Genomic DNA, 19,063 nt, shown 5'->3' with positions numbered 1-19,063 from the left:
GTCGGCAGTATTAGCACCGTTTGAACAGCCCGAATTAGAAAAGAACCTAAAAAACGATGGGGACAGCATTTCTGTTTGCTATGCGTGCTTGGTACAAACGTTGCATGAACTGCACACAGCATCATTAGCGAAAAGATGCCAAAGGCACGATTTGTGACGAGGACGTGAGATGTACACACATGGGACACACTCCCCAACGGCTGCCTCCAAACATTTGTTCGTGAACTTTTACACTCGTAATGGATGTATGAGCTGCGGAATTAACATCTTTCGCTCTCCGAGCTTCGGCGACGCGGCTCTTTAAAAAGCAAAGCCCCCTCCATTGTCCTCGACAGTAAATCGGCTCCCTGAACAATACTGACAGCTGCTGGAGGAGCGCCGGGTGCAGCTGCCGCTCACAGGAGCAGACCGCCGCCTCCCCCGGGCAGACAGGTCGGCACACTGCATGCTCAATGAAGGGGAAGAAGGGGCCACTCAACTGTCAACCCAATTTTACGCCTCCCTGACTTCGGAGGATGCACACTACCTTTCAAGTTAAATCCATCGTATGGCAGAGCAAGAATCCCATTGTACCGCGCGGGTAATTGTCGATCTCACACATCGGGGAGAGGCTTTAACGGTGGAATAAATCGATGAGAAGTGGATAGCATCACACTCAGAGGCAAGAAGTACCAACAATCTCACGGTAAAATACCGTGTCAAAGCTTGTTCGGTACAACGCATTTCAAACTGAAGATGCAAATGGTCAAAGCTAACGAATCAAGGTCACTAACTGGGAGATGCATTTGTAAATATACCTTTAAACAAACAAACAAAAAAAACACGTTGCGAGTAAAGACAGTAAACGTTGCTTTCTGTTTTTTCCCCACCCGATCTTCTCTAGTCTACAGAAATCAGAGTAAGATTGTAATCAAAAACAGTGCTCACACCGATTTGAAGTCTCTTAAATAAAAAACAAAAAAAAAAAAACATACAAATTGCTCAGTTCCTTCATATTCAGTCATATGAACTAAAAACTCTGGAATCTTTACATTAGACGATTAAAGCAATTTTGAAATCTCATTAATTGTTCACCTGAGAGGTCACAGAGGCAAATTACTAAGGTGAAACTGATGGCATTATCCAAAACGCAGAAGCCAGTATACAAACAGAACAGGGGCTGGATAAACTATAAAAATTGGGGCAGTTTCAGTATCAATAATCTTCACATTAGCATTGTCGACAACAGAGGCCAACCTCCTCTCCGCAAGCAGCAGCCGGGACGAGCAGGATGTCGCACCAACTGCGATTTGTTACTCTTCTGGCTGGTTAGCGCTTGTCCTGCAAAGCAGCAAAAAGTCAGGCAGCTGTAGGCATTGCAAAGCTGCATGTTCTACACCTCTCAGCTCTGGAAAGACCAGTAATCCTGATGGAATATCACAGGTAACATACTTAAGGAGTACTGGTTCCCTGTAGGAGCTTAAAGATGCTCTTTCTTCACTCCCACAGAGCCGCGGAAATGACAAGCAGGAGAACAAGAGTTGTTAGGAGAGGCCTATACAGGACTGGGGTTCTGTCCCCGAAGATTAATTTAACCGGGAGGGCGCAAAATTGCAGAAACTTTCTGCAGCACAGTGAGGTCACAACAGTAGAAAAGCGTGCCGCCCTGCCATTCCATGTGCGTAGCGTGCAGTGCTATTCTCTTGACATTACAGCCAGTCTGAGTAGCTCTGGCATGGAGTTGCACAGCAAACCAGATGTAATACCAAGTGTCACTCCACAGCCTCTCGTGCACTTGCGAATATCCACTCATGAAGGGCGACTTACTCACAGAAATGCTAATAGGCAGATTCCATCAAAAGGAACAGACCCATTTTACGCACATTTTTTTTTTTTTAAGACTTCCAACAATGACGACAAAAAGCTCAGCCCATATATATGTCGGAGATGTGGGCAACAGAGAAGAGTTAGCGAGCTGTGGGGAGAGCTGGTATGTTTGTGGAAGGCTAAGCTGTCCATGGTAATAAAGCAGCTTGAGCAGAAACCGAAGCTGAAAATCCATCAAAGCTTCACATTTCGGGGTGCAAGTAACCATTGAAGGGAAAAGAAGGTCACCCTCCCAGTTTATTTCACCTAATTGACTGCCAATAGCTTACCACTGGCGAGCTCACTGCGGCTCTGAAACTGAGCAACTGATGAAAGGAGAGTTTTCAAGCTGGCTCCCTCTCTTTATTGGCACTAATCCTCTCCCGCTCTCGCCGTTTCTTTCCACCCCATCTCCAGTTGGGATGTAATTTTAAGCACAGATGGATTAACTGGTCCCATTGTCTGCAGACGTCACCGGACTATGGGCTCTGCTAATCCGTGCCGCAGCATGTCTAATTATCATTACAAAGTGTCTGAGCGAACCGTAAAGACCAGCAGGGCATCTTCTCACAAGCAATTAACATAAATTGATAAATGAGTAATTTGAATTAGCTCAAGCCGCTTGCATATGAATAAAATCAGTAAGGACGAGCCTTGTTTCGGCAACTTCTTTCTCGGGCTCTGGAAGGGCGGCAGAGTGAGGGAGGGAAACGCACTCGTGAGGTGGAAGGAATGCGCGGCTCCCAGGAAGCACCGATGACTGACAAGCTGTCACGGGCCGGCCATATTAACTCATCTCGGCGCATTCAGGGAGCAGAAGAGCAATAGGCAAGGACAGGCAGCGCAGTCAGGCACCTCACACAGGCTCCACTGCCTGGCCAGCGCAGACTCTTTTCCACAGATGTCAAATATGCATACAACGTTTAGTGAGTAAATGACAGAGCAGCTGAAGGGTAAATCATCTTGACAAGAAGAAATGCAGTAGGTGGGTGAAACTTCACTCCGGATTCCCCTATAAAAATTGTGAATGCTTTACATGAAGGCAAACCTTTTTATATAGACTTTTAATAGAGGCTTGAAGCAGAACAAAACTGGTATGCAGCCAGCCGCAGTGGATTTAGTAAGCATTTTCTATCAAGTGAGTAATAGTAAATTGATGAACTGAATTCAATTACAACTGGGTGTGAGGAGCAACTGTTTAGTCCAAGATGGTTTTATCGATACAGGTATGAGCAGATACAGAGTAACGTTAAAAATGTAGATTCTGGTACCTAAAAGAGGAGTGTGTTCTAACTTTGGGGATAGCATCAGCCTTGTAAATTATCAATGTGAGGAGAAGGTAAGAGGTAGCAACATATAATCTAATCATCCATAAATGGTAGCACGCATGGTGGTTTTGCAACCGCAACAAACGGTCTGGGCAGGTTTACAGACCACCTTCCCTTCACCCTTGCGGTCCTCATGCTACAGAACCACTCAATGAGTCTTAGGATCACAATGCATGGTTGAACGTGGGACATGGTCCACTTGCTTGTTCTGATATTCACGTCTAACTCAACAGCACAAGTTGCACCTCATATTGTGATGATTAAGGTTATAGACCACTGAAAGACTAGCCATGTGCTTGAAGAATAGTCCCCGTCCCATTTCACATGAGTTAACGGGACTAAAAAAAAAAATCTCTATTGAAGTGAGAAACAAAAGCATATAGTGTGTGGTATAAAGATTTCAGTAGGAAGCCCCTCTAAAAGGAACATACTACCAAAAATCCGGAGATCAAATATTAAACTAGAAAACTGATAAACAGCATATTAAGTAAAATCAGAGCAAGAATCGAGCATAATTTAGGGCATTTTGAATGTGAATATTGGTTTTAAAAAGAAACAAGTCTGTTTAACACAGCTTTTACCATTGTACATGCGTTTGCCACTGGCTTTTACTCGCATTTGTGACTGATACCTGGCCTCACTATAGAAGGTTTACAGGAGACGCAGGTGAAAAGTGAATGTCAGTCACATGCAAAATAGGTCAACTATCATCTCTTGGTGGAACGTCGGCTGATTTTCTGGGATTTTGCGGTAGGCTGTTACTGGGAAGATACTATGCACAATACACAGTCTGGCAGAAAGTCACACATGCAACTTCTGTTGAGTCACTAATTTGAACGACGAGACAGACTTGAGCCAATGACCTTTAGAAGGATACACAACGGGGTCATGTAGTGGGACATCGCTTTAGCTGAAAGCAAAGTGAGAAATGCAGGATCTAACATCAAAACGGGGCCGGTTCACCGCCTCAAAAAATAAAAATAAATAAAAATAAACAAACATTTTAGTGATAACATTCATTTACCTTAGTAGCCTGATCAGAATCTGACGTATGGGGTGTGTGGGAGCTAAGAAGTACTTATCCCCAAGAAAGATAATAAGGGAAGCTGTGGAGCACAAGCAAGCAACCAGACTGAATTCTGGGGGCTTCAAATGTACCTTTGATACTGCCATCCCTCACTTATTATTGTTACAGGTACTTTGCAACAAGCACCACAACAGCCAGGCTAGAGATTGCAGTATAAACCATTTACACAAAAGACTACAAAACATAGCCAATGTGTGCACTTTTGCACCTGTGCAGGGTTCCAAATCTGAAGGGTCTTATGTACTGTGAAAGGTGGTTCATATTTTAGATGTTTCTTGGGACAAGAAGTAGGACTTCATTTGGGATAGAGTGCAGGTTGATTAGAGTTGCCACAGTACCAAAAGCCAAATCATGCAGCAAAGTGCCTTAGCCTTGAAAAGGAATATTCATGTAATATACATAGCAGAAGTGCATTGTGTTTTTACGCAAGATGCCCTATGAACACACTTCCTGTTGCTAGTTTGCACCTGCTTAAACTGCAACCAATTAACATGTAGTGCAAACCAGCTCTTCAGATGGACATTTTCTCCAGCACCACCAAAATTCTGGTGCGAGTTCTCCACGTCATAGCACCCCTCTAATTTCCCAAGTTTAATGGCCGACTAGGTTTGAGTTGGACAAGCCCAATTTAGAAACGGATGAGGAACATAGCAGTCTATGTGTAAACTAGCTAGAAGAGCAGGGCATTGTCAAAACTGATAAAGTAGAGATTGGTAGTAGCATCATGCAACATCGACAGAGTGCTGGGCATTCCAACCCAACTTTAAATTTCAAATTCTCAGTTATAAAAGAGTATCATTACAAATTCACAGGAAGGAAAACCCAAGAAAGACCTACGCATCAGCACCCACATCAATTTATTGTATGAGAACAATGCTGTTCTAAGAAATCACGCGGCTAAAAAAAAAAACTACTCAGATGCTTCTGAGAAGACCTATTACAAGTGAATTCTAATGTTGTGCCTCAGATTTCAGCACTTGCAAAATAGTCATCTGGTAGAACAGGAAATCAAAAGATACAACTGTGCATAAATTCTTGGACAAGTTTTCAGTGTTTAAGTACAAGAATGTAAAATTAGGTAATCCCAGAACATTAGGCACTATTAAGAGGCAAATATCTTGAAAACCATAGAACCCAAGCCATACCCAAAGTTCAATTGTACCCATGATACTGAAATTAACATACAATGCACTTTCCTAGAGTGCAGGGAATGTTTATTAATTTTCTCTCAGGCCCTAAACATAGGTTCTTAGTGTAATGCATGCCATTGTAACATTATAAGGTAGCCTCATCTAGCAAAACGGTAAGAAAATGAAATACACACTGTAGAAGGTAGACCAGGAAGGCCACGTACCCCGATGACAGCATTCAGCTCGGCCATGGTCACTTGCTTGGCACGCTCGACAGCTTGGGCGACTTGTTGCTGATGCTATGAAATAAATTAGAACATTTTAAGTTCAGGTTACTAAATATCCTTGTACCTTATGGTTATACTGTAAACAGTCGGTTTTGGTGAAATAGTTACGAACAATTAAACATTTATGAATGTCAGGGAAGTTCGAAGGACAGAAGGTAGGGGACAACAAGGTTGTGTAAATATTACAGATCTATCTTCACCCTCAACAAACCATATGCAGGTGGTTCTTGAAAGATACACAATTCCACATTTGCATCCTTCTGACTAGGGAGGGTGGCTATCCATCCAAGTCAAATAAAGACCTTCCTTGGTGTTCACACTAAATCAAGCATAGCATTTGCAACTTTTTAAGTTGCATTTAGAGCCACTGGAATCATGCAGCGGGAAGGACCTAATTATGCGGCAGGGGAAGACTAAATTTGGGGGCATGAAAATACAAATTATGCAGTGAACTGTGCACACTTTGTGTCAGTATTACCCAATTATTTTGTCAGTTTAACATATGTTAACTATCAAGGCAAGGATTTCACCCCATTAGTACCAGTTTGACACCCATAAACACCAATCAGCAACAGAAAACTGACCTATCTACCTCGGTGAATGGCATTCCACTGTGACTGCAACACACAGTAACGTTTTTAGTAACTTTTGATCTGGTCAAGCTAGAATTTGTGTTGCTAAAATCAGATTATACAGAAAATGATGTATTATGTGGCAAATGGTCCAACTCCATACTTATGTAGAAAATGCAGTTGCAGCAAAAAAGTGAAGACTGCATAATCCCAATGACCCAGGATCCAATGTTTTTTTTATTTTTTATAAAGACACTAGGTCCAAATTTCCCAACAATTGTAAATTCAATTGAAGAACTACGAACATGCATGGCTACAGATTCATAGATTTACAGGATTTGCTGCAACAGTTGCGCAAGTACACTGAGGATGCAAGCATGTAGGCCAATCCCACCCTATAACAACCTTTACACGATTCGCCCCTCTTTTCCCTGATTGATTTGAGAGTTCCTTGGAGCAAATAAATCCATTTGAGACTGTCTAGCCACCGTCTTTTTTTTTTTTAAATCACTCTCAAAAAAGTCTATTTCCACGCATAAGTACATGTACATTTGTAAATGGCTTTGTTAATCCTGTTTGATAATGCGGGCAAAGTGAATAGTGATGTTGGGTGCGTGGGGGGAGAATCCAACATGAAGCATGAAAATGCAAGGAGAACTGAGGAACCCTCTTGTCAATCAGGTAAAAATCTAACTCCAGTCGTAAATAATGCAGTTCTTGTCCAATATGTCTCCACGCATTCCACCCAGCAGTCACCGTAGCTCAGAAAAATCAGTCACAGTTCCCAATATTTGAGTAGGACAGATCGAATGGTTGTGCCACTTAAGCTTGCTCCTGATGGAGCATATTGAGCAGAGTACTTGCGAACACACAGATGACAAGTGGAACATACTTCTGTTTGAAGTATACAAGAAAAGGGCGCGCAGAAGGGGAAGCCCTTCACTGATCAAGAGCTGCCAAACATACACCCTCCTCTTTCACCACCCGAGCGCACTTCCGGGGAAAGATCAGTTCAGCAAGGGGCACGCGCCTCCCGCCCCACAGTTTGATCTGATCGAGATTCCCAAACAGGCAGCGCGCGCATTTCAACTAGAACAGATGTTCTCGCATGTGTGGGTTGTGATAAAATTAACATCTTAAAACTAGTTAATTTGCAAACAGAGATGAACATAATTGCACTTTAACAGCTGAACAGTTTTACTTACTTCCTGGGAGAGAAACGGAATAACTTGCGCACAAATCGTGTTCAACCGCTTGGCAATTTCGGTCTATGAAAAAGAAGGCATTTTGGTCAGAAAATGGAAATAAAGGCCGAATTTACATTTGTAAAATTACAGCTATTTAAATACATTTACAATTACAAGACGATGCATCACCTATGCCCCTGGAAAAACTACGTAATCAAATAAACAAATAAGAGGGAAGAAAAAACGTGTTTGGCATCCTTGAACAAGCAAGCCCAATGTCCACTCCAATAAGGGTATTGTAGATCTGGAGACCAGTCGGATCAGTAACAGATCTCTTAAAGTATGTCCAGTGAACCCCCTCACATAGTCGGCAAAATCCCATTGGTCATGAAAACCGGAGCATTAATCCTTGGGCAAATTCCTTGGCACCCTTAATCTATAGTTTTATTTTTCGGTAGTTGAGAACCCTCAGTTCACTTTTGATGGGGTTTTCAAAAGGAGTGCTTGTTGAGGTTTTCGGCACTTTGATCTGACTCATCCGACATCCACCAAGTTTTCAGTCTCCCCAAGCTACCATTGTGAAAATAATTAAAGTACAGACATAGCAGACCTGATTTATTGAGCACCACCTCACACTTTTGTTCTAATCTAGACCTGTAAGCAAAAGAAACAGCAAAAGAACAGAGGCGAACGTTTCGGAAGACAGCCAAGAATTAATGAACACGCTCAATAAGGCAATATTGCTCAAGTAAATCCATGTAATTTATTATTATTTGTAGCGCCGGACTAGGTAAGCACTTTTGAAATGGGTTGGAAGTTCAGCCCAGCCCGAAGAGGGGCAGTACCCCTCCGCATTTGTAGGTTTCTGCTGCACTTCATTCTTAAGCATTAACAAGCCATTCTTTTTAAAAGAAAGCTAGCTGGCAGATTTAATTTGCATTAATTATGAAATTGGATCAGGGGTTCAAACTTACAGAACAAAGCTGTAGATTCAAGTATGCTTAGGGTTGCACTTGGATAAACTAATCTGTGCCCGATAGTAAAGAATAGCACAGTAAAAGCATTCCGGCAGTAAAAGTAAAAACATCACCACCCACCAGGGATACTGAACAGCAAGTGGTGGCTGCACAGAGACCAAGTCCACAACGCAGCAGATGCTACTAAATGTCATGTGTGCAGCCAGAAGGCAAACACTTTTGTTTAACACAAACATTCCTGTGCAAGTTTCACTGTAAGCAATACATTTCAGAGTCAAGTATCAAGGAGCTTCACTTTCTATAAGCTGAAATAGTGGTACTTGCCTCTTCACAGCTCCTGTTTTTTTATTTTTATTTATTTTTTATTTGCCCCCCAATTGGAGATATCAAACTGCACTTTACTATCACAAGAGGAGAAACATAAAATACAATACTAAACGTGAAACCTTTGAAAAGTCCTTGCCATGATGGGAAGATATATACTGTGCTCGTGCTCCAAGGGCAACAGAAATAAATGAGAGGCCAGGATAGGGATTAACCACACACTGACCCACACAATGTGCAGTGTGGATATAAGAACAGGGTCTACAGTAAAGCTTCTCTGGAGAAGGACTGGGTATACGGTGGACAGTCTGAACTACGAATATAGAAATGAAAAAAAATGAATCAAGCATTTTCTTCCATAGTGACCTCATTGTAGAAGAACGAGGCACGGGGAGAGTGGAAAGGCTGGCTCAGGAGTAATTATTGTAAACACTCCTTTCCCAAAATTGAGTGGAGTATACTTTGAACCACTGTACACTGAGTGGAGGTGATTTGGGTAGATTGGAGATGGGTAGGTCGTGGTAGTTTGGAGTGGTTTAGATTAGAGCAGCATGTGGTAGACTGGGATAGGGTGCAGTAGATTGGGGTAAAGCGGGATAGATTGGAGTGGAGTAGATTGCAATGGAGTAGATTTGAATGGAGAGTGGGGTATATTGACCTGGGATAGACTGGGGTGAAATCAGGACTTGGAGTAGATCAGGGCAGAGTGGAGTGGGATATATTGGGGTAGATTGGACTGGAGAATAGATAGGAGTGGAGAGGAGCAGAGTGCAGTAGACTGAAGTGAGATGAGTGGGGTAGATTGGAGTGGAGTTGGATTGGGATGAAGTGGGTAGACTGGAGCTGTGGAGTCGATTGGGGTGTCGTAGACTGTATTAGAGTGAGAGGAGTGTAGTGGCATAGTGTGGAGTATGCATAATGTGGTAGTGCACTGCCATTATAAACACATTTTCAATTGAAATGTCCATCACATTTGCACTGAAATACGGTTTACTGCACACAAATGATGACTACAAATGTCCTCACCTACTATACTGGACGTGTCGATTGTATTCAAATATTTGTTTCCAAAGCACTTCAGAATTTAAAAAAATATATGCTTCAGTTATACTACGGATATATTCTGAAACAGCAGAGTTCATTTTTTTTTGTTGTGCATTGGGAAAAAAAATATCCCACACCCAAGTACATGGATACTCAGCAGGATTATCACAGGCGTTTTCTCACTTTGAAGCCAAAGTAAACCCCAAGTTCCCTTGAAAGACAGAGCTTGACATTTGAGCGCAGTCTTTGAATGAACACCAAAGGTGACCATAAAGGAACAAGATTAAGGCCTGTTTACAGAAAGTTTGTGGAAAAATATGGTGAACAAGAATTTGGACAATGAGAGGAATGAGCTGGACAGCCTAAAGCAATAAAATAAAAAATAAAAAAAACACAGCCAGCACATAGCAACCTAGAAAATCTGAGTTGCAAGCCACAAAGCCAGTGGTAAGAAATGGGTGGAATGCCTTCCTATGTCAGCGTTCTGAATGTCCCCAAGACATCTTTACCAAACCAGACAGCTGAGCTCTGCTGTCTGTGCCTTACCTCATCAACAGCTCAACATCTAAATAATTGTGACTTGCCTGAATGTCAGATTCAACTACAAGACCAACAGACTGCCGAAGTCGAATAACTGGCTACGAACTGGCTAAGTGCAATTCATTCTCACTGAAAAATTATAGGAACGGATTGGTAACAATCACAAAGACATGGAAAAATTATGTAGGACGACATGCAAAATGGAAGGTGTTTACGTCTGAGACTGTCAGGGGGTCGAAAAGCAATTTTATGCAGCACAAGATCATGAGGTAGACAACAATCAATCAGAACCATATGGTGGACTGGAACAGTCTCTTTCTGAAGCGCATAGAGCACTGAAAGAAGGATTGCCGAGGACCCTGCACATACAAAACACACTACACACAAACCTCAAAGCCACCTCCTTGTTTTCTGTCAGCCTGAGATCAAAACTGCATGCGAGTATGATGTTACGATGCCCTGATGGCCTTAGTAAGTGTGTAATACTGAAGCATCAGCTGAAGACGCTGGAACGCTAACATGCGGCAAACTGAAAACGAAACGGGTGGTGGGAGGGCGACTGAGTGGGTTATCTGAAGCCTTAAAAATCAAAGCCAGTTACCCAAGCCACTTATTTACACCCCCTGCTTGAAGGCTATAGTATTCTGCTATTTCAGGATATTATTTTATCATAGCCATGAAATAATATTAAGTTCCTCTAAACAAGACAAAGCGCATTACAGATGGCTCGGCACGGGCCTCATAAAATAAATGCCAACAAGTTTAAATTTTGATAATGAATGCGAACAACTTTACCGAGAAGATGTGCACGTACCCAAGCTTTCTGGAAATACCCAACCCACTAGAACGGATTTCAAAAGAACAGGTATGGTGGCAGGATATGGCGCCGTCCAAATACAAGCTATCTATGAACCTGTGGGACATAAACATCTCTGCGGCAAGCACATTAAGCAGGAGTCTTAAAACTGAGGTGGCGGGCGCCAAGCTCTGGCCAAAAAAAATATTATGCAGATAACAGTGCTTTATTTTAAGCAGAACAAGTTTACTGCGTTTGTAGAAAGGTAACAGAACTAACTGCAACGTTTTAGTAAGTCTAGACTTATTTAAACATTGCCAAATTAATAGAATACTTATGAAAAAAACCTGGAGGGAATACGATTTCTTTCGCCACTGGGAGGAGGGAGGGCACGGCATTGACAAGTTTGAAAACCACTGCCTTACAGCATCTCTAACTATGACTTTCTATCCGACATCGGATGCAGGTTTACTGTAGGGCACATTCACCACACACGCGGGCCCGCCCCGTCTCCATGACAGCGCGTCACAGCCAGGACCCCAGAAGTGAACACGCCCCTGCATCAGGGCAGGGTAACACGACTGCGGCACTGCCCGTGCTCTTTGGCAAAACTGAGTGCTAGGTCGAGCATTTCAAGAGAAAGCTCTTGCAGAAGCGAGGCCGCCCTTCACCGCTCAACTCAAGTGCCCCTAATTGTTTATGTTCTTAAAGCGCAGCCTCTTGAACACATTCATTTTTTAATAGCAGGCTCGAACGTGTGGCCCATCAAGGAATAACGAAGCCTTTCTGCTCCCGCAATGATAGTCCTTTGATTTATGTCTAAAGGACAAGCTTGGCAGCCTCTCCACACCAGCCTGAAGTGCTGTCCTCCTTTCAAGAAGACCATGAAAATGAACAGGAAGGAATTCAGTTGCATTTTCCAAAGTAAGTGAAGCCTGTACCAAGCATGGTCCAGGGCAGTCTTTCCCTGGTGCCATCTGATTAAATGGCTTTGCTGTTTAAGCTTAGCTATTGCCAAGCATGGGCTGGCTTAATTTCTAACCTCGATAGAACTGACACGGTCAGCAAATGGTAAAGCATCACCAACTAAACATTTCCCACCGTCACATATTTTAAGGAATCTTTAAAACAGCATGCTGTGAGAATGTGGGGATCCCCTCAGGTTCCAAATCTATAAAAACACATTATTCAAGAGAATCTACCTTGTTTACAGCACTCGAATATGCATGGAGAATGGATTTGACATTAGTGGACGCAAAACCCACTAAAACAGTGGAAAGTGCTTAAACAACATTGTGACCAAGAATCCATGGTTCAAAGCCCCAAAAACGTGAACTGCCTAAAGGAAACAAATAAGAATTGTCAATGATAATAGGCCAAGCTTATAACTGAAAGCCCCTTAGTTACCGGAGAGTTTAGAAACTCTTTACTTCATCATATCTGTAGTCAGTCATCCTTGCACTCATGCATCAAGTCATCCAACCGCTGGCTCGCTCTTACATTCATCCACACAACCATCAGCAATTAAGAAACACACAAACGTATGCAAAATATTGAGAGAAAAATTAGATTTAAAGAGTGTGTATATATTATATATATATATATAGTGTGTGCGTGCATGTTTAGGATTATTTTTATTACAAGAGCTCAGCTGACAGCTAAAGATGTCAGGTTGGACCGAAAAGCACTTTAATACAGTTACATTTTACACAAAAACTACAAACATGTGGAAAATGACAGTTAGCAAAAGTAAATACCACTCTCCAATGAGGAGTCGTAGGAATGGTTAAATCCAAACCTTCCACTCATAGGGTTTGGCAGACAATGGTAACACAACCTAAACCCTTGATTACTACTAGTAATCTGCCAAGTCATCCATTGAGAACCTGTCTACATGTTTTAGGAGTGTACTAACAGTCCACTTGTAAAAGTCTAGATCATGTTTTCCACTACACAGGTCAGCCTTAAGTGCCTTTGTCACAGCTTTTTTGAATAAAGCATGTATAACAGACATAATGGATCGGACATAACTGTTTCCAATTAACCAATAAGGTCTGCAGCCTTTAACAATAGCTTCCCCTTTTAGCCAACACTAGTCAACTGAATGTAGCACACCGATTTTCTACAAAGCAACAACCATGCATAAAATTACAAATGTATACAAAATTAGTTAGCAAATTATATAACACTCATAAGTGGGCATAACAAGGATTGTTACATTGCAAATCTTCTACCACGAGGTTTATTAAAGGTAGTAACAAGCACCAAAATCCTTACTTTTACATAATACCGGTGTTCAGGCTTTACCAGACAAAAATAAACTTAACAGACTATTGGATTGACATATGCCTCTAACCATAAATAGGTCACAACTACTGCCTATATTAGTAACAACTGATTTTAAACAGATCAGACCTAGTTATGACATCTAACAAAATTATTAGACAATAAACCAATAAGGCCTATACGATTTATAAATTGCTTACTTTCAAAACCAACTCAGACCTACGGTATTGAGCATAACATTTCCCACAAGGGAGCCATTAGGCATTCAGTCATGACATTACAAATCTATGCAAATTGACAGTTGGCCAAAACTATATACACAGCCCCCTATAAGACCTAACAAGGACTATTTTAGTGACCACCACAAAATCTCTTCCTTAACACAGTAGTATTTACAAAACCATGTGACAGAATACATGACCTCAGGCTTTAACACTGTGTATAACAACGTACCTCTAAATGAGATTTCACTTAACAAAATACGTCTGCAGTTTTGACCGCAGTATAGCAACTATCGACTGGTATAGCCTATCAACTTTAACATCTGCTGTTCAGAATGGCATTTGACAAATGGTAATCATTGGCTTGTTTCCATAACCTATTCGGGACTACTGTACGGAGCATAAGCTTTTGAATAATAAAATGCAAAGCAAGCGCTCTTTTTCAGTGAAACTCACAACTTCTGCCCAATCCAATTATGTGATTAAGGGAATAGACATGTGACAGGATCTGAAGCCACTGTCCAGTAGGGCTTCTTAAAGATCATTCTGCTGTTCACAAGCATATCTCTAAAAACATGCCACGATGTAAGGTTGTATATCAGTACACAGAATTTGCACCTTGCAACAAGAGTGTAGCTATTTTACTGCTGCTTCCGTCTGAGCATCTAGTACGTATCCGGGCATCAGTAACTTTCAAAGCATTTATAACAGAGTGCAAAAAAGCAACTGACATCAATCCCCACATACCTCCAGAACCACACCCTATATCACTGTTCTCATGGTGTGGCAAAGAGATAGAAAGACAAAACCATTAAGGTCATTTACACATTCCAGCATCACTTACTCCAAAACCCCACAATACATAACCTATCATCAGACCAATACAAAATAGACATCTCTGCACTCCCTTGATGAAAGGTGTGGCCTAGCAGCAAGAGCAGTTTGCTTTGGAACCAGGCTGCAATCTTAACATTCGATTCTGGACAAATCACCTAATTTATCTTAGGCCATTTCTGCCCACTTTGGGGCCAGATCAGCCTATTTCTATTAGGTCGATCTGCCCTCAGGGGGGGCAGAAACCACTTAAGCACCAGGGATTGGTGTAGGTGTGTGTTTTTTGTTTGGGGGAGGAGCCCCTTGGGCAAGGGACAGTCCCCATGAGGGGCACATTACTTTTGGGCATATCTGGCCCCCTTGCGGTCAGAACAGCCTATTCTTGGAAGGCTCATCTGTCCCCATGGGGGGGGCAGAAAGCCTACCAGGGAAGATTATTTTCTTTTATTAAAAAATAATAATTAAAAAAAAAAAAGGGGGAGGAAGGTAGGAGTATGGCCATATCCCCCACCCACAAATAAATGGGGGCAAAGTTGTTCTGCCCACTGGTGTGCAGATGGGGAAATTATCCCCCAAACCACTCTCGGGGAGAGGGGGTTGGGAGGGAGGAGGGAGAAAGCCTACTAGATACCAGGGAATTATTGGGAAGAAAAAAAATGTGTGGTGGTGGCTACCAACCAGTATGAGCATGGTAATGCCCGTACCCCAAATGAAGGGGGTAAGTCTTTAATCTCTCCCCCACACACTGAAACATCTTATCCCACAGCAAGCAAGTGGACATCTGATTAAGGTTTTAGTTTTACATTTGGGCCATGAGAGCTTGTCTAACTCTCAAAATCGTCCCACTTGGAATGGTGAGGGCTGCACTTTTTGGATTTTGGGATGCTGCCATGTAGAAAAATCCACAAGACCTAGACACATCTGAAAACTAAACATCTGGGTGAGTCCAGGGTGGTGTGCTTCAAATGCACCATGCACCATTTTCTTACCCACATTGCCCTATAAACCTCCAATTTTAATGGAAATCACATTTTCCCCACATTTTTGTGATGGAACCTTCCAGAATCAGCAGGAATCCGCAAAATTCGAACCACCCAGTATTGTTGCATTTATACCGATAAAATTTCTGCCCTACATGTCAGCCTACAAATGTTTCCCCCCCCCCCCCCCCCCCCCCCCAAACTGCCCTTTTGGACCTGCTTTGGTTCCCCCTCAATTTCGACATGTTTATGGCTTTTCCTCTGTCACAGGCACTTGGCCCACCTACACAAGTGAGGTATCATTTTTACTGGGAGACTGAGGGAAACGTTGGGAGGTAGGAAAGTTGTCTCTGTGTGGTGATCCCACACAAATGTGGGAAAAGTGTTTTTTTTTTTTTTTAGCTAAATTTGAGGTTTGCTGAGGATACTGGGAAAGAAAACACTGGGGGATCCATGCATGTCACATCTCTGGACTCCCTCGGGTGTCTAGTTTGCAGAAATGTTTGTGCTTGGTAGGTTTCCCTATATGGCTGCTGACCCGAGGACTAAAAACATAGGTGCCCCCGCAAAAACAGGTTTGTATTTGTTAATTTTGATGTGTCCCCACTGTGTTTTGGGGGATTTCCTTTCGCGGACACTAGGCCTACCCACACAAGTGAGGTACCATTTTTATTGGGAGACTTGGAGGAAAGCTGGGAGAAAGGAAAGTTGTGACTCCTCTCAGATTCCAGAACTTTCTGTCACCGAAATGTGAGGAAAGTGTTTATGTTTGCCGACTTTTGAGGTTTGCAAAGCATTCTGGGTAACAGAACCTGGTGAGAGCCCCACAAGTCTCCCCATACTGGATTCCCCTAGGTGTCTAGTTTTAAAAAACGCACAGGTTTGGTAGCTTCCCTAGGTGCCGGCTGACCTAGAGATCAAAATCCACAGCTAGACTCTTTCCGAAAAACACGTTGGATTTCAATGTAAAAAATGTGATGTGTCCATGTTGCGTTTCCTGTCACAGGCACTAGGCCTACCCACACAAGTGAGTTACCATTTTTAATCGGGAGACTTGGGAAACACAGACTAGAAGAACAAGTGTTATTGCCCCTGGTCTTTCTCAACATTTATTCCTTCCAAATTTAAGAGTGTGTGAAAAAGATGGCTTTTTGAGACATGCACTGTAATTCACATGCTAATACGGAGACCCCAGAATTCAGAGATGTGAAAATAACCACTGCTTCTTAACACCTTATCTTGTGCTTATTTTGTAAATAAAAAGGTTTTCTTGATACTTATTTTCCACTCTTTATATTTCAGCAAATCAATTGCTGTATACTCCGTATAGAATGAAAACCCTTTGCAAGGTGCAGCTTATTTATTGTCTATGTGTACCTAGGGTTCTTGATGAACCTACAAGCCCTATACATCCCCGCAAACAGAAGAGTCCAGCAGACTTAACAGTATATTGCTTTAAAAAATCTGATACAGCAAGAAAAAGTTACAGAATAAAACATGGAGCAAAATGGCTGTTTTTTTCGCCCCAATGTCAATTTTTTTGTATTTCAGCTGTTATTTTCTGTAGGAAAACCTTGTAGGATCTACACACATGATCGCTTGTTGAATTCAGAATTTTGTCTGCTTTTCAGAAAGGTTTAGCTTTCTGGGATCCAGCATTGGTTTAACACCCATTTCTGTCACTAACTGGAAGGAGGCTAAAAAGCACATAAAATAGTAAAAATGGGATATGTCCCAGTAAAATGCCCAAAATATGGCTTTCCAATTCAAGTCTGCCTGTTCCTGAAAGCTGAGAAGATGGTGATTTTAGCACTGCAAACCCTTTGTTGATGCCAAAAAAAAAAACACAAGCCTTCTCCTGCAGCCCCTGCCCCCTCCATTAAAAATAAGAGATTTTCACTGTATTTTGGTTAATTTCCTGGTCTCCTCGGGGGACCCCACAAACTCTGGGCACCTCTAGAATCCCTAGGATGTTGGGAAAAAATGACACATTTGGCATGGGTAGATTATATGGACAAAAATTTGAGGGCCTAAGCTCAAACTGCCCCAAATAGCAGCAAAAAAAAAACAAAAAAAAAAAAAACAGCCTAGCACCTGAGAGAGAAAAGGCCGGGGAGCGAAGGGGTTAACTGGTCAACCCTGCTGCATATTCGGCTCCTTTGTGCCACATAATTCCCAGTGGTCCTGCATACAGCTAAAGAGCTAGTAGGCCTAAGGGAATGTTTTTTAACCATGGCCCTTAGAACACTACATACAGGGCAATGAATTAATAATTGTACTCCAAGAATGCATGCTTTCTGGATATACGTCCCTTTACAGCAGTCTGTGGATTCGAACAAAACGCCCATGGTTTTTCACATGCTTGTAGAGGGCCATCTCACATGATATTAATGATTCTCAGACAGTCTTGAACCGAAATATTAACCAGTGTGCAGCATAATCAAGTGTAAGCTCTCCTTGAGGTTAGTTTTAGAAATACATGCACACACCACTCCAGTTTCGCAGACTCAAACGGGTGTAGATCATCTAATAAAGTTTCTGTTTTGTATTAACAGCTTGTATTGCGTCATAAAAATAAGACTACAAGTCTCAGAATTCAAAGCAGAGAAAAAATGAGCCAATCACGTTTTGAACTATGGAGCTGGACAACTCTACGAATACTACTCCAAGGGCTGGCTTTCCACTTTACAATGTTACAGTTAGAATGCCCTCTTGAATAGTAGTGTATCACAGTAAAAAAAACAGCAAAGCCAGGATTTTAAAATGCAGCTTACCTGACTGGTTTCATCACACTGCAGCTACAGCCCATGAGCTGGGGTTGGCTGCCTGCACAGGGTTTGGAAGCAGCCGAAGTGCACACATTTCAAAAGGTATTTATTAAGGAGTTCAGTAAAGTTGTAATATTGCGCTCCAACAAACAACTCATTATTCCTGGGGGCCCAAAACATCTTCAAAGCAGAAATTAGCTTTAAAGCACTATGCAGTAACACGGCTGCTGCATATAAATGTTAAAGCACTAGACACTGATTCAACAATTTTAAAGCTATATTGAGCCTATATATATTTTATGTCCAGCCACTCCCGGCCCTTCATTTCAATGTTAAAGCTGTTCCCCACCCCCCTGCGATGTTTTTCTGTTTAGAGTTCATCTAATGTAAAAATGTTAAAATAACTCCAGTGATTAATGTTCTTACTGGAGAGAGAACATATTGTTGTCTAGTGGTAGCTTGGACTCATTATAAAATAGTGCAGAGGGTTAATGTTCCTGCTGCAAAGAACGTGTACAAGGCAAATTACAATGTGTATAATGTTTAATAAAATAAACAAAAAATGTAATTAATGTTCTTTCTAGAGAGAGAACATACTTTTGTCTGGGGGAAGGCTGGACTCCTAAGGGAGCACATAGGGTTAAATAAGCCTGCTGCAAAGAATGTGTACTGGGTAGATCAGTGTACCTACTGTAAAAATGTGAACATAACTTGTGATTAATGTTTCTGAAGAGAGAACGTAATTTTAACTAGTAGAAGCCTGGACCCATAAGGTAGCGTAGAGGATTGATAGGTCTGCCGGAAAAACATCAGAATGCATGTAATGTAAAAATGTCAAAATAATTCTAGCAATAATG

General features: G+C 41.9%; 1 protein-coding gene across 8 annotated transcripts in view; it reads right to left on the bottom strand.

Moving 5' to 3' along the window:
• The window catches only part of TLE1 (TLE family member 1, transcriptional corepressor), a 109,427-nt gene that overhangs the window by 66,958 nt on the left and 23,406 nt on the right, over positions 1-19,063 (bottom strand). For 4 of the 8 annotated variants that reach the window (XM_069230013.1, XM_069230033.1, XM_069230039.1 and 1 more), the window contains exons 5-6: positions 7,455-7,517; positions 5,585-5,689 (exon numbers count right to left, since the gene is read on the bottom strand). In XM_069230013.1, the coding sequence (XP_069086114.1) occupies positions 5,585-5,689; positions 7,455-7,517 (168 nt within the window). The remainder of the gene's footprint in view (positions 1-5,584; positions 5,690-7,454; positions 7,518-19,063) is intronic. The other 4 variants (XM_069230047.1, XM_069230019.1, XM_069230025.1 and 1 more) reach the window with 1 other exon arrangement.

The sequence above is a fragment of the Pleurodeles waltl genome, chromosome 1_1, assembly GCF_031143425.1.
Source record: "Pleurodeles waltl isolate 20211129_DDA chromosome 1_1, aPleWal1.hap1.20221129, whole genome shotgun sequence".
NCBI lineage: Eukaryota > Metazoa > Chordata > Amphibia > Caudata > Salamandridae > Pleurodeles > Pleurodeles waltl.
Note: the sequence above shows the minus strand (reverse complement) of the source record. Positions and strands in the feature narration are given on the sequence as shown.